This window comes from Mustela erminea, chromosome 11, assembly GCF_009829155.1.
Source record: "Mustela erminea isolate mMusErm1 chromosome 11, mMusErm1.Pri, whole genome shotgun sequence".
In the NCBI taxonomy this organism is placed as follows: domain Eukaryota; kingdom Metazoa; phylum Chordata; class Mammalia; order Carnivora; family Mustelidae; genus Mustela; species Mustela erminea.
Genome location: NC_045624.1, coordinates 12,277,371 through 12,293,093, shown reverse-complemented (window position 1 = coordinate 12,293,093; position 15,723 = coordinate 12,277,371). Strand labels below are relative to the sequence as shown.

Sequence of the window (15,723 nt, the reverse complement as noted above, 5' to 3'; positions counted from 1 at the left end):
AGAAATTAAGGAATCAATCCCATTTACAACTGTACCCAAACCGATAAAATACCTAGAAATAAACCAAACCAAAGAGGTAATGAATCATTATTCTAAAAACCACAGAACACTTTTGAAAGAAATTGAGGCAGGCACAAAGAAACGGAAAAACATTCCATGCTCATGGATTGGAAGAATAAACATTGTTAAAATGTCTGTGCTATCCAGAGCAATCTACACATTCAAAGCAATCCCTATCAAAATACCATTGACATTTTTTACAGAGCTGGAACAAACAATCCTAAAATTTGTATGGAATCAGAAAGACCCCAAAACCAAAGCTGAGGGCTTCACAATGCCTGACTTCAAGCTATATTACAGAGCTGTGATCATCAAGACAACATGGTACTGGCACAGAAACAGACATGTTCATCGTGGACCAGAATAGAGAACTCAGAATTGGACCCTCAACTCTATGGTCAACTAATCTTCGACAAAGCAAGAAAAAACATCCAATGGAAAAAAGACAGTCTCTTCAATATATGGTGCTGGGAAAATTGGACAGCCACTTGTGGAAGAATGAACCTGGACCATTTTCTTACACCGTACACAAAGATAAACCAAAATGGATGAAAGACCTCAATATGAGACAGAAACCATCAAAATCCTAGAGGAGAACACAGGCAGCAACCTCTTTGACCTCAGCCGCAACAACTTCTTCCTACACAAATCTCTGAAGGCAAGGAAAACAAAGCAAAAATGAACTATTGGGACTTCATCAAGATAAAAATCTTTTGAAAGGCAAAACTAGTAGTCAACAAAACTAAAAGGCAACCTACAGAGTGGGAGAAGTTATTTGCAAATGACATAACAGATAAAGGATTGGTATCCAAGATCTATTAAGAACTTCTCAGACTTAACATCCAAAAACCAAATAATCCAGCCAAGAAATGGGCAGAAGACATGAACAGACACTTCTCCAAAGAAGACATACAAATGGCCAACAGACACATGAAAAGATGATCAATATTATTTATCATCAGGGAAATAGAAATCAGAACCACAGTGGGATACCACCTTACACCAGTCAGAATGGCTAAAATTATCAAAATGGGAAACAACAAGTGTTGGCAAAGATGTGGGGAAAAGGGCACCCTCTTATACTGTTTTTGGGAATGCAAGCTGGTACAGCCACTCTGGAAAATGGTTTGGAGGTTCCTCAAAAAATGAAAAATATAGCTACCACATGGTCCAGCAAATTGCACTACTAGGTATTTATGCCAAAGATACAAATGTAGTGATCCAAAGGGACACCTGTACCCCAGTGTTCATAGCAGCAATGTCCACAATAGCCAAGTTGTGGAAGAAGCCCAGACATGCATTGATAGATCATTGGATAAAGAAGATCATATATATATATATATATGATCTCAGTCATTGGAAAAGATGAATACTAACCATTTACATTGACTTGGATGGAACTGGAGGGTATTATGTTGAGCCAAAGAAGTGAATCAGGGAAAGACAATTATCATACAGTTTCACTCATATCTGGAATATAAGAAACAGCATAGAGGATCACAGGGTAAGGTAGGGAAAATTGAATGGGAAGTCATCACAGAGGGAGAAAAACCTTGAGAGACTCAACTCTAGGAGACAAACTGAGAGTTGCTGGAGAGGAGGTGGGTAGTGGGATGGTGTCATTGGGTGATGGGCATTAAGGAGGGCACATGATGTGATCAGCTGTGGCTGTTATACACAATTGATAAATTATTTAACACTACATATGAAATTAAGTATGTACTATATGTTGTATTATATATTGAATTTAAATTAAAAAAAACCCTAGAAACCTATATTCTTCAAAAGACAGCTCAGATGTGGTGAAATGGGAAGTTATAGTCTGGGAGAAAAGATTTTCAAATAATGTAACAAATGAAGTATAATATAAAAAACTTCTAAAAATCATTTTTAAAAGTACAAACAAATCAGTGGAAAAATAGGCAAATTTATTACAGATACACATTTTACAGAAGAGGAAATATATAGCCAATAAACCTGTAAAGAAACATCCAACCATAGTAGTTGGAGCAGAGACTGCTAGGTGATCACCAAACATTTCTTCTTTTTGTACACATAGTTAAAATAAAATTTCCACTCTCCCCTGAAGGTAGGAGTGGCCATATGAGTGGGTTCTAGCCAATGGTAGGTGAGTAGAAGTGATGTACACAACTTCCACATCTGGTACCAAAGACTTCTTCATGCATAATCTCCTCTCTCTCTTTCACTTATGTCCTTGAGGCCATATGTTGAAGATAGAAAAAATTCATCAACATAGGTCCTTGAATGATTCTGTCGAGCAGAGTCTGTGCTACCAGCAGGCATAATATGTGACTATACATTAATGAAAAATAAACTTTTATTATGATCAACTACTGAACATTTGTAGTTTTCTATAGCACCTAACACTACTTTAAATAATACATTAATAATTAGGGAAAATAGATGAAGGCCATATGTCAATAAATAATAATCTCATATATTTCTATTATATATTTTTGATGGGAATGAAAATTGATGTAATCTCTTTGGAAACTATTTTGCATTATCTTAGAAAATTCAAAATTTGCATACCCTATTACCCAACATTTCTCTATTCAGGATATACTCAAGAGAAACTCTTATATATGAACACCAGAAGAATGTTCTTGAGAGCACGGTTCGTGTTAGCAAAAACCTGTCAACAATCCAACTGTACACCAACTAGAACAGCCATGGTTTATATTGTCACACAGCAGAATATTATACAGCATTAATGAACGTCAACAATATAAATGAATCATTTAACATGAAATGAAAAAAACAAGTTCTAAAAGATTCCTTACATCATAATGCCTTTTTATAAGGTTAAAAAGAGTACATAAAAATTAGACAGAAATGAATTTTTAAAAACTGAATGATGAACACAGGAATCAGAATGGTGGTTGCCTGTGTGGTGGGGAGACAGAAGGGTGGAATAGGAGAAGACCATACAGGTAGATATAAACTGTTATAAAGATTCTAGCTTTCAGGGATGCCTGGATGGCTCAGAAGGTTAAGCGTCTGACTCCTGGTTTTGGTTCAGGTCATGATCTCAGGGTTGTGAGATTGAGCTCTGTGTAGGGCTCCCCCCAGGTGTGGAGTCTACTTAAGATTCTTTCTCTCCCTCTGCCCCTTCCTCAACCCTGCTCACATGTGTTGTTTCAAAAAAAAAAAAAAGAAAGAAAGAACAAGATTCTAGTTTTCATGTTGCACAGTTTCATGGGTATTATTACCTGTATGTAATATGTATGGTTATCTATGGGTGTTTTATATATATATATATATATGTGTATATATATATATATATATATGTGTAGATATATATTTACTACCATAGACTCATATATATATATGCATATGTGTGTGTATATATATGACAAAACAAATGCATAAAAAAGACCCGTTGGCATGTGTCAATTATGGGAATGTCCTACAAATGAAGGGTTTTGATTAGTCTAGTCTTTGTATATGAAGTTGAGCAAGATTGTGGCTTGAGAGATACTCAAATACCTCTGCTACAAGACTCACTGGCCACTAGTGAGGATACCTAAGAGAATCATGAGGACCCCCTGCAGGAGTTATAGTCTCTATGAGAGTCTACAGTAGGTAAGAGTGGAGGGTAAGACTTTTACTGCATTATTGCTCAACCTGTGCTAAGGGGAGACTCAGGAAGTGAAGCAGGACTATTCAGAAGGCAGGTTACCAAAGGATATGGCTTCTGAGGGTGGGAGTTGGCAATATCAGGGAAAATAGGCAAAGGTTACCTCTACCTCATGTTTTTAGTCATGAATCGGTCCTGATCTGTCAACATCTGAGGATGGGGGTCAATGACTTTGGTCATGGGAATACAGCTCACACAGACAGGATGGGTAATGTGAATGTAAGCCAGAGCCATGGAAAGTATGGTCTTGACAGTCACAGAATTTTTGATGCACCTTTTCCTGACTTGGACACAGTTTTATTCAGATATTATAAATGCGTGAAGAGAAATTCTGAGAAATTAAGTGGCTCTCCTACATTCAGCTTTTAGGACGTTGAAGAGTACTTCTTGGATAAAAATCTCAGCTTCAAATCTTCCACAAATTGCTTCCCCTATGTTTATTGCCATTGAAGTACATAGTGGGCATTTTATTTAATATACACATGAATTTTATGAGAGGAGTATTACTGCCTCATTTTATAAAGAAAAAAAGGGAAAGAAAGAGTAAGAAATCTATACAGATTTACATCGCATATTGGAAGCAAAGTCAAAAACTCTAATCAAGGGGCACCTGGGTGGCTCAGTGGATTAAAGCCTCTGCCTTCCTTCGGCTCAGGTCATGATCGCAGGGTCCTGGGATCGAGCCCCACATCAGGCTCTCTGCTCAGTGGCGAGCCTGCTTCTCCCCTCTCACTCTGCCTGCCTCTCTGCCTACTTGGGATCTCTCTCTGTCAAATAAATAAATAAAATCTTTAAAAAAAAACAACCTCTAATCAAGGGGTTTACTAAATTTCTATTGCTTTAGAAAAGCCCTCATACATACCACTGCTGTCCAATAAGGTCATATTTATCTACCCTCTTAAGGATCCAGCAACCCTTGTAGCCCCCAATAATGAATTTAAAACCAAAGGGTCCATATTCCCTATACGCTCCCGACTCCCACCCCAGCCTGCTGGGCCTCTTTTAAAACTTTCACAGAAGTGTGCCTTCATCTTGGAGGAAATTTGGGCTACTAGGGGAATTACTAGATATCTACATTTCCTGACTATTGAAGTCTGAATTGTATTCTGTCATAAAACAGGAAGTGTGGCAACACACTTCTCCCTTCTCAAAACAGAAGGTTTGTGGTTTTCTTTCTGTTGTCTGGATTCTGGGGCTTCCTTTGTTGTAGAATTCCGTTTTCTTTACTACCATAGACTCAGCCTCTCCCCCTAATACTCACCTCAACTGCAACATTTATTCTTTGCTAACACCACATCCAGTCTACCCCAAACACTAATTATTTCTGGTAACCTCCTTCAAGCAACTTCTTCTTCTTCTTCTTCTTCTTTTTTTTAAATTTTATTTATTTATTTTTATTTCTTTTCAGCGTAACGGTATTCATTGTTTTTGCACCACACCGAGTGCTCCATGCAATACATGCCCTCCTTAATACCTGCCACCTGGCTCCCCCAACCTCCCACCCCCTGCCCCTTCAGAACCCTCAGGTTGTTTTTCAGAGTCCATAGTCTCTCATGGTTCATCTCCCCTTCCAATTTCCCTCAACTCCCTTCTCCTCTCATCTCCCCGTGTCCTCCATGTTATTTGTTATGCTCCACAAATAAGTGAAACCATATGATAATTGACTCTCTCTGCTTGACTTATTTCACTTAGCGTAATCTCTTCCAGTCCCGTCCATGTTGCCACAAAAGTTGGGTATTCATCCTTTCTGATGGAGGCATAATACTCCATAGTGTATATGGACCACATCTTCCTTATCCATTCGTCCATTGAAGGGCATCTTGGTTCTTTCCACAGTTTGGCGACCGTGGCCATTGCTGCTATAAACACTGGCGTACAGATGGCCCTTCTTTTCACTCCATTTGTATCTTTGGGGTAAATACCCAGTAGTGCAATTGCAGGGTCATAGGGAAGCTCTATTTTTAATTACTTCAAGGAACTTCTAACACTTAAATGTATTTTCTCATTTTTTAAAAAATTATAATTGGACAAAAATTATGAGGCCCAGGAATATGAGAACAGAACTTAGTTTTGTAATAAACAATAAAACAATAATTTTCTTTGACACACATCTGATGATATACACAGTAATTGTGGTATGTTGTTATGAGAAACAAATGATGAACAATTTACTTAGGTGACTATAATTTCCATTAGTTTAATACAGTTTTCCCTTATGGCTTAATTCTTATTACTCCAAACACACAGGTGTCTGTTTTTTCCTTTCCATTTACTGAGAAGAGTATGTGGCTGATGTTTTGTTGCAAGTGCAGAGAATAGTCAGGATGCCTGAAGACTTTCTTGTCTTTATCTTGCCTTTATTCCAGTATGGCTAAATTAACTGCATTTCCTCCTGCATATGATTTCCATTTGTCCCTGGTGTTCCCTCTCTACTATATGCCTACTTCTTGCCTATACACTATGTTTCCTTGAATAGTCCCCCTGTTTTTTACTCCTTGCTCAACTAGTTCTAGGTTGGTGTGATGCCAATTAGTTTAAGGGTGTGACATCTTTGGGTCATGAGGCTGTACCAGGTAGCAGGGTTTCTCTAAACGGCAGACACCGGAGACGCTATGACCACCGGAGACCAGGAGACTATTATAATTCTTAGAATAAACTCAAAAAGCATGGTCAGGTAATAAAGATATACTAAAATGGAGATTCAGGTCAAGACCAGGAGAATTTAAGCCCGAGTGTCTCTTCAGGGCTTTGCTGAAAAACACTGATTAGTTTGGTTGGTCATCTTGGCTCTCTGGTTATTTTCAAAAAAATTCCCTGGGAAATTCCTGCCCTGGCCAGACCACTGTCCATTCCTGTGAACAATGCTTTCTTTGCTCCAAGGTTGGTTCCATGAACCCTTCCCTAGGCCTGGCCTCAATTCAGACTGAGGAGGGCCTCTGCTATCCCACCTGGGGTTCAGGGGGAACACGGGACTCTTGACCCATGAGAATGAGGGTCTCTTGGGAACAGAGGTCAGGAATCTGAGTTTCTTTCTCTTCCACCCTTGCTACCCTCTAAATAATGTCTTCACCTGCTCAGTCTGCAGTTTCTCCTTGGTCATAGGGACATGTGTTCTGAGGATAAAACAGAGCCTGGCAACAGTCAGAACAGCCTGTTGATCAGTCAGAAATGCTCAGTTCTGTGGAAATAGACTTTGTCACTATATCAGCGAAGTTGTTTCCATAAAATGACCCTGTCTTCTCGAGATGGCTTTCACCCAGTCCCCCAAACCAGAAGATCATTTCCCTACATAGGCAGAGACCTCTCATAGTAGATAGATGGAGAAAGGGATCACTGACTAGATGGCTGGTGCAGATCTAAAAAGAGTCAATGGTGTGACACCACAGGAAGTGGAGTCTTGGGGATGTTGCAGGCTCAGAATGGGGAGTTTAGCTCTGTTGTGCCTTTGTAAGTATATTTATGGAGGGGCTGTGGAGCCCAAGCCCTAAGGATTTGTTAGGACCTCTGTCAGTGATCTGTGGAAAACTGATACACTAATTTGATATTCTACATTTCCTGAATCAATCCCAATTATATTCTTTTTGCTTTTTCCAAAAGTGTATTTGTCATTACTATCAGAGGCCACAGAGAACTGCAATCATTTGGCTGCCTTCTCACAGATCCAGCGGAAGGTGATGTCACACGGTGCAGCATCGTATGTCTTTGTTAGGCCTATAGTCACACAGTTGAAATTCTCATGCTGATTGCTAATGCTGAATGGGAGAGAAAGTGTGGCAAAGGTACATCGTTTCAGCCATGCCTTTTACTGATTCCAGTCTCCCCCAACCCCATCCCAGCTCCACACGCGCCCTTTCCTGTGAGCTCTCCTGTGAGCTCTCCTGGGAGCATTTGTGGACTCACGGTCTTGGATTAACTCACTCTTGTGGTTGGTTAGAAACATCTCATCTGTCTTCTCCTCTCAGAAATAGTGTTGTACATAAACAATGAATCTTGGAACACTACATCGAAACTAATGATGTATTGTATGGTGACTAACATAACATAATAAAAAAAAATAATGTTTTAATACTGCATAGGCTAAGTTCACAGCAGGAGGACTGAGAGGCAGAGAAAAGACGTTGCTCCTCCTTTCGTAGGCCCCGATTGGCTTTAGGAGAAAGTGTGTTGGCCTCTTCTCCCACCTCTTTTTCTGTCATTGAATCTTATTGGAAAGAGTTTGAGTTCATGAAAAGGTCATGAGTTTTGGAGTCAAGTGGATGTGTGATTAGATTGTGGCTCTCCTGCTTCCCAGCTTGGTGATATTCAGTCCATTTTTAAGCCCCCCAGCCTCAATTCGACTACTAAATGAGGATGAGTAAAATCTTTTGTACAACATCTTTGTGAGCACTGTACGAAATGACGTGAGTAAGTGCTTAGCAAGTGCCTGGCATTTAGTAGACTTTGAATGAATCTTAATTTCCTTCTTCCTGTGAGAAGCCCAGTTTTAGGCTGGGGAACTGACTTGCTTTCTGTCTGACTCAACACCTTCATATGTACACCAGGAATGTCATGTTCACCACCAGTGTTTTACATAAAGAAGCCTCTTCTGGGGAATTTATAAAAACTTAGTGATAAAGTATGGTCTGTGGGTTAAAAGACACTTCGGAGATATATCAAACAAATAGCATGTATATGGATTTGTTCAGATCTTGATTTGATCAAAATAACTCATATGAATACTCTTTTCTCTACTTAAAAATGTTTGACGTCTTTCTTTTTAAGTTTACAAAAAAAACATGTCTCTGGAAATAGATGAGTTGGAAGAAAGGAGAGGAATAAAACAAAAACCAAGTCTCAACCTTTGTGTTATTCCAGGACAAACCCACTGAATCTCAGGTCAGGTTTCTTAAGGTGAACTAAGATCCTTAGAAAAATGTGAAATATTCACATACTTGCCATTAAATATGGAGTTGTCAATCCAATGCCATCTGTTCTTTGCTTGCTGGTTTAAGCCAATAAAATACTTTTCAGCACCAGTTTTGTCCTGGAGAAATTTCTAGAAGTTTAAAAAAGTAGTTCAACAAAAAGTTTTTTTTTTTTTTTCGCTGCTGTCTCCCTTTGATAGCAGGCCCTGATTATATCTGATTCTGGGAACATGGAAGGCTGGTAAAGGACTCTGTGGCTGGCTATAGCTGGCACTCACCATAACCCCTAGAGTAGTTTTCGGTAGGCACAGAGCATCAGGATCACTGGGGAGTCTTGTTAAAACAGTTTACTGGGCTTCTGGTTTAGTAAGTAGGTCTGGTGTAGGGGACTAAGAATTTACATTCCCAACAAATCTCCAGGTGAGGCTGATGCTGCTTTTCAGGGATCACACTTTGGAAATGAAGAGGAAGGGTACTATATGATCTAAAAGAGCGTGTTTTTGAATACTTCTTCTTTTTTTTTTTTTTTTAAATTTGGAATGCCTCTCTGCATAGGCTTATTTCATTGCCAGAAATTTTACATTCCAAATGACGTTGGATCAAGTGAATCTCTTGAGTACATAGCAAGGGAATATAGTTAGGGAGATTTAAAAAGTGTGTTGAAAAAAAAAGTGTGTTGAGAAAAAAATGTTTTTTTTTTTTTGTTTTTTTTTTTTTTTAGTATTTGCTAAATTGATATCAATCCATGATACAATAGTTTCTTTATTAAGCTAATGAATCACAAATCACCCCAGTTAGAAGTTGGGGAGTCCCTGGGCTCTTTCCTGTACTCTTCACATACCTCCTGTAATCAGTGGATATCCAAGTTCACTTGGATATTCCCTCCATCCCCAGGGCTGTTAACTTTATTCCTCCTTTTCCTATATTCTCCTTCCCGGAAATATCTCATTTCATTATTCTTTAAAATTAGTTACCATACTTCCTCATTTAACAAAGATTTCTTGAGTGTCCAGGGAGCCATTGTACAAGGCTGAGGAATATGGAAACAAATTGGTTTCTCCTTAAAGAAATTGTGATCTAAGACAAGGGTTGGCAAAGTACAACCAGCAGTTTAGCCGGCTTTTGTAAATAAGGGGAGAAGAGAAGAGGTGAAGTCTCAGAAAACCATCCTCACTCAGTGTGGGATAACATGACTGCTTGCCAATACTTGAAACACGAAAAGAGAAACCAGGTGAGGCAAAATATAATTTGACTCAGTTTTGGACATGGTGCATTTGTGGTGTTTTTAAAACATCAGCGTGGATTTTGGTATACTGTTTGGTCCAGAGACAACTGGCTGGGGATACAGACTTGAGATCACTAGCAAATCTTTGGCGTGATGAGCTTTTTCTGGGGAATGCCAAGGATGATAATTGAGTTGCACCGGAATTTGAGGGTCAAGTAGAGGAAGAGGGTGTAAACTTCCTCTACTCAACCTCTATTCTTCTCTTCTCTTTTTTTCTCCTGCCCCCACCCCCACCCTATACTACTCCTGGCTTTTTTCCATAAGACATTTTCCCTTTCCACCTGTACACTTGGCCTCAGAGCTAGCATCCTGACCCCTGCTCTTTGTTGGGCACCTGTTACCAAAATTCAGAGAGGGCCCTCTTATGAATTCTCCTCAACCACAGGAGGACTTTATAGAGGAAGTTTGAAAGGTGAAGGGCAGAGAAGCAGGCATATAATATCTCTCACATGCCTAGCACCCAGCAGGTTCTTAGGATTTGAAGAAGAGGCAACTATAAACTAAAATAACTTGTGATCTAAAATTGATACAGAGTGTGGGTTTTAGAGTTAGTGAGATCTCAATCCAATCCTGTCCTATCACTTAGGAGGTGTATGACCTAGGTCAAATTATTTTTCTGTGCCCTAGCCTCCTTATATTTGAGATATGGATAATGATAATACCTCCTTGGAATTGTTAGGAGGATAAAGAGAGATAGTAAAATAAAGATATTTGCATTGTGTTAGCCATCTTTATTGTCATAATTATACACTGCAACCCAATTCTATGACCTGATCCTTTGTTTTTCATATGGCCAATTTTGTTAAGTTGCATCTTCCTTATTTTTGAACCCGACTTGGGTGATACATTAAGAGCTCGCATATATGAGGTATTCTATAGTTTTTAAACAGCTTTTAAACACATTTGGTCATTCCCTGCATTTTAAATATCCTGGACCATCCCCAGGATACCAGTGCACTGCTAAGCCTCATGGGAGAGATCATAGAGTGTGGATTTCTGTAGCTCAAATGATCCGAGGAAAACACCCCATTGCTACTGAGAAGAGTCTCTCACCTCCAGATTCAGAGCAAGGGGCTTGGGGTCTCAGCCAGCCACCCCTCCCTTCCTCTCCTCCACCCAGCCCATGTTGCACCAACCACATTGCCCCACCATCTCCACTTCCCGAGGCAGCTGTAGGGTGAGCCACTTTACTGTACCATCCCAATATTCTCACCAATTTCTCTGGTGTGTCAACAATGGCCAAAGTGGATCCTTCTGTCTTGCAAAAGTCCCTGCTTTTGTTCCAGGAAAGTTCAAAAGGGGACAACGAAAAGCATCTTCTTTGATAAAAATACCACCTTCTGGGGCAGACTAAAGAAATCCAAGAAAAGAGTATAGGATTAGTGGTTTGGAGTGTGAACCCTGGAACTGAGTCAGAACATAGTGGGGCATAAGTTTCTTTATAGCAGTTATAGCATTGCAAATCATCCTCAAACCCTGAAGAAATCTTATGCAGTCTAGTCTGAATTTCCCTGTGGACAAGATGAAGAAGGTGAATTAGAAGCTCTTTATGGCTCCTTTGAGCAAGAAATTTCCACAAGCAAGGCGGCAATGGGAAAAGTGTCTAAGAAATCCTCACGTAAGAAGCTGGGATAGAGGAGAGATTATTGTGATATACTGTACCTGTTCCGGGGCTCTCTGTGGGAGCTAAGGTGACATTACTGTTCCCCATAGTCTGTGGAACTGAAATAAAAAGAAAACCTGAAGGTTTAACTGTGTTATGAGTACAACACAAACCTCAGAGCAGCTGTTTGGTCCCGGCAACTCTTTGTGTCTGGACAGTGGCGATGACAAGGCACTCTTGGCCACCCTTGGCTAGAAGTTTTCATTTTCTTTCTTTGAACTTTCCATCTAACTACGACCTTCCTTAGTCATGCCCCACACCCCATGTTGTACTTCATATCATTTTTGAAGGGGGGAGTCGGAGTGAAATGTTGAGAAATAGAAGAGGAGAAAGGAAGAGGAACGGGTGAATTTAGTACCAGAAAGGAAACCTCTCATTCCTTTCCATATATGCTTCTGATGGTGTTGCCCCCTCCCCGCCCTCCCTCCCAGGGCTGTTTGGAGCGCTTCCCTTCCTGGCTGCGCACAGCATCTGTGCTGTTCTCCCCATCTCTGGTGCCCCTAGCCCCACTCTTCTCCCATGGGCGGCTCTTGGCTCCCTTCTCATCAGCACCTGCAGGATCTAAGAATTGAGGCTTATGGGAAATAGTTTCAGGACCAGGGATACTGGCAGATGTGGAGTCAGGTGAACATTCCAGAGATTTCCTGTAGGTAGAGAAGAGTCCATTTATTTCTTTAAGTATAAATAGGGGAATTGATAGGCCTCTAAGAAGCCTCATTTCTTCCTGGGAACCCTGGCTTGCCAAGCAGACAGTGTAGTGGCTTTGGAGGCCGGTCAAACCTCTCTGCATCTGCCCAGTTACTTGTCCCGTGTGGCTCAAGACCCCTGTAGTTTACCCAGACAACACATCGGCTACTTCCAATGATATGAATGAATGATATCAGTTAGTATTCAGTTTTTATTTCAGTTCCCAGTTCAAAGGCTCTTTGTATTATAAAATAACCTGGTTTTCAGGAGAAACTGTTTGGGGATTATAACTTCACAGAACTCCATAAATAGTTGATGCATGTTGCTTCCATACAGCTCACTGTACTAAGAACAGCAGTTGATACAAATATGAACAAACAATTAACTTTCTCCTCAAGATGTGTGTAGTAATAGATGTTTTAAGAGGAAGTGAGAGGGAGGTCCTTGAAAAAGCTTTAAGCGTGGAAGGGTTTGATTAGGACAGCCATGTCTCATTCATCTCTTTATGCCCCTTAGCTTCTGGCATGGGGCCTTTTGCTTTATCGAGAAGAGCTGGCCAATAGTTCCTATTCTTCTTCTTCTTCTTCTTCTTTTTTAAAATTTTTTTAAATTATTTTATTATTTATTATTTTTTTATTATTTATTTGACAGAGAGATCACAAGCAGGCGGGGGGGGGGGGAACAGGCTCCCCCCCGATGCGGGGCTCCATCCCAGGACCCTGAGATCATGACCCGAGTCGAAGGCAGAGGCTCAACCCACTGAGCCACCCAGGCGCCCCTCTTCTTCTTCTTCTGTTGTTGGTCTAGCAGAGTGATTGGCAAACAAAAAGTACTGATGTAGGTTTTGACTTTTTTTTTGTATAACAATTCCTTCAGGTGTACAACATGTCAGAGTTTATAAAGTCCTTTCCCACAACATTACAGTGATTATATACAAATTCTCCTCATACTCAGGAGGAAAACTGAGGATCACAAATTTTGATCAGCTTTTAGTCTGGGTTTCCCATCTATAAAAGCAGGGGAATGAATTAGAATATCTTTTTGGGGGGCATCTGGGTGGCTCAGTTGGTTAAGTGTCTGCCTCTGGCTCAGGTTAGGATCCCAGGGTCCTAGGACTAAACCCTGTGGTGGGTTCCCTGCTCAGCAGGGAGTCTGCTTCTTCCTCTCTCTCTCTCCCTTGACCCCTCCCCTTTGCTCATACTCCCTTGTTCACTCTCTCTCTCTCAAAATAAATTTTAAAAAAGATCTTTTATTCCTGGGTGTGTTGCATTTATTTTTCCCACTTTATTGAGATACAATTGACATTAATCATTGTGTAAATTTAAGGCATACAAGGTGATGATTTGATTCATGTATATGTTGCAATATTATTTACCACAGTAAGGTTAGTTAACACCTCCAACACCTCACATAATTACCTTTTTTTTTTTTTTGAGAGAGAACATTTAAGATCTACTCTCTTAGCAACTTTCAAGTAGTATGTAATACAGTAGGTTTTTTTTTTTTTTTTTTAAGATTTTATGTATTTGTGAGAGAGAGAGTGAGAGCACAGCCAGTCGGGAGAAGGAGCAGCAGACTCCCTGCTGAGCAGGAAGCTGATGTGGGCTTCCCGAGCCATAGGCAGACACCCAACTGACTGAGCCATCTAGGCACCCCTAACATGGTATTGTTAACTATAGTCACCACGCTGTGCATTAAATCCCCAGAACTTATTCCTCCTATACAATTAGCACATCTTTGTGGACCCTCCCTGGAAAGAATTTCTTAGGAGAGGAGGCCTTGAGAAAGGACTATAAGAAGTCAACACACAAAAACCTGGAGGCTGGGAGGAAATCACTGTCGTGTACATTACCTGTTCCATAGCTCTCTGTGGGAAGGAAGTTGACTTGATTTCCGCCCAAAATCTGTGGGACTACAAAGAAAATCAGCTGTTGGTACAGCCCCACAGGGAGCTGCAGCGTGAATATAACAAACCAACATCATCTGGGGCTGCTGGAGACCTTGATTATTACTGTGAGATCCGAGTTCTCGGACTCAGGTCAATGAGGATGTGTATATGTGTTTTTGTGAATGTGTTTACTTATTCGTATTTTCTTCCTGCTCTCTTACGTGATAGGAACTGCGCCTTCAGTTTGGCTCACAGGGAAGACAACTCTTACCCAATTGTTGTCTTTTACTCACATCTCCTTCCTCATTTACATTCCCTACTGGTTTCTGGGGCTGGAGTAGATTCTCACAGCGGCAGTGAAACCCTTTGATACAAGGCTTCTTCTAAGCATCTGGATGAAAGCTTCTGTGAACATAGAGGGAAATTTCACCCCCAGTAAAATCCCATTATCTCATTATGCAGCTCTTATCTCTGCCTCATCACTGGGTTGAACTGGCGCCGATTTTCAAGTCGGAGGAACAATATCAAGCGCTAATAAGTATTCCACCTCAGACTGTGCAACTAACACTGTAGTGGGAAAAGATTTGTGTGGTCTTCTAACTGTCAGACACTAGTCAGTTCTGTATCTACAAGGCAGACCTGGCTCATTGTGTGTGCTGGGGAGCGAGACGAGCATTGTCAGTTGCCCCTACACTGGTCATTGCCCTTAGGTGAAAAGACTTAGGTGTGCAGCCTTTGTATTCAACTTTGTGTTCTGAGAGGAAAGTCAAAGAAAAAGACAGTATGAGGTTGGAATAGGAGGTTGCTCAGATACTCACAATAAAGCAGAAATAAGGTCATTCCAACAATTTTAAGCACCACTATGAAAAGCACAGAGATGATCATGTGCCAGTTCATGTTGAAGGCAACGAGGAGACCTGTGGGAATTAGAGCACAGGATCACTTTAAACATCTGGGAGCACGGCTTCTTTCCAGCAGGACACATGCTTCTTTCTCAGAGCAACCTTGGGGGGCTTGAAAGGTAGGTGTGCCAATGACAGCTAGGTACAAGAATAAGATACAGCCCATGTCCAGAAAATGCATAGAATCTTGTAGTGATTGGGAGCCTTGGAAGTTGGCATGGCGCCTCTCCTTCACCCACACCTTAGCTCTAGACTTTAGCCCTGTTTATCAGTTGCCTCCTAAACTCCATCTAATGAAATAAATCTCCTAGACTTTGAGAAATCTTAGCTCTGGAACCTTCTCTGTGGTCTTGGGCATACTGATTTCAACTGTCAGAAGTCTCACTCTCAAAAGACTATGCCAGAACTCTGACAGACAAGACAGTGTCCCCGAAGCTCTTGGCATTGGGGAAGGACCAACAATCTGTGCAGAGAGGGCAGACAGACAGACTCACCTGCTCTCTCTTGGGAAGGCTGGCCTGGTTTGCAGGTGGGGATCTTCCTTGTGGCCTTATGCTTGGTGTGGTGGGCAGAGGCACCTTCAGAGAATATGTTTCTTCTGCTCAAGCACCCTCCTTTCTTCTTTACATGGTCTTTCTATCTTCACAGCATCCCTGAGCAAACACTTCATGTT

At 40.8% G+C, this 15,723-nt stretch overlaps 1 protein-coding gene across 3 annotated transcripts; it reads right to left on the bottom strand.

Annotated features, from left to right (window-relative positions):
• Positions 1-5,700: 5,700 nt before the first annotated feature.
• CLEC5A (C-type lectin domain containing 5A) lies at positions 5,701-15,723 on the bottom strand. 3 transcript variants are annotated; one of them, XM_032304959.1, is made up of 7 exons: positions 15,545-15,723; positions 14,967-15,065; positions 14,113-14,172; positions 11,573-11,632; positions 11,124-11,260; positions 8,653-8,756; positions 5,701-7,473 (listed from the first exon to the last, which is right to left on the bottom strand). In XM_032304959.1, exons 2-7 carry the CDS (start codon positions 15,043-15,045, stop codon positions 7,359-7,361), a joined length of 555 nt encoding a protein of 184 aa, XP_032160850.1. In that variant the 5' UTR covers positions 15,046-15,065; positions 15,545-15,723; the 3' UTR covers positions 5,701-7,358. The 3 variants fall into 3 exon arrangements, with proteins under 3 accessions (XP_032160850.1, XP_032160851.1, XP_032160852.1); XM_032304961.1 differs by having other exon boundaries at positions 7,390-7,473; positions 8,657-8,756; XM_032304960.1 differs by lacking the exon at positions 14,113-14,172.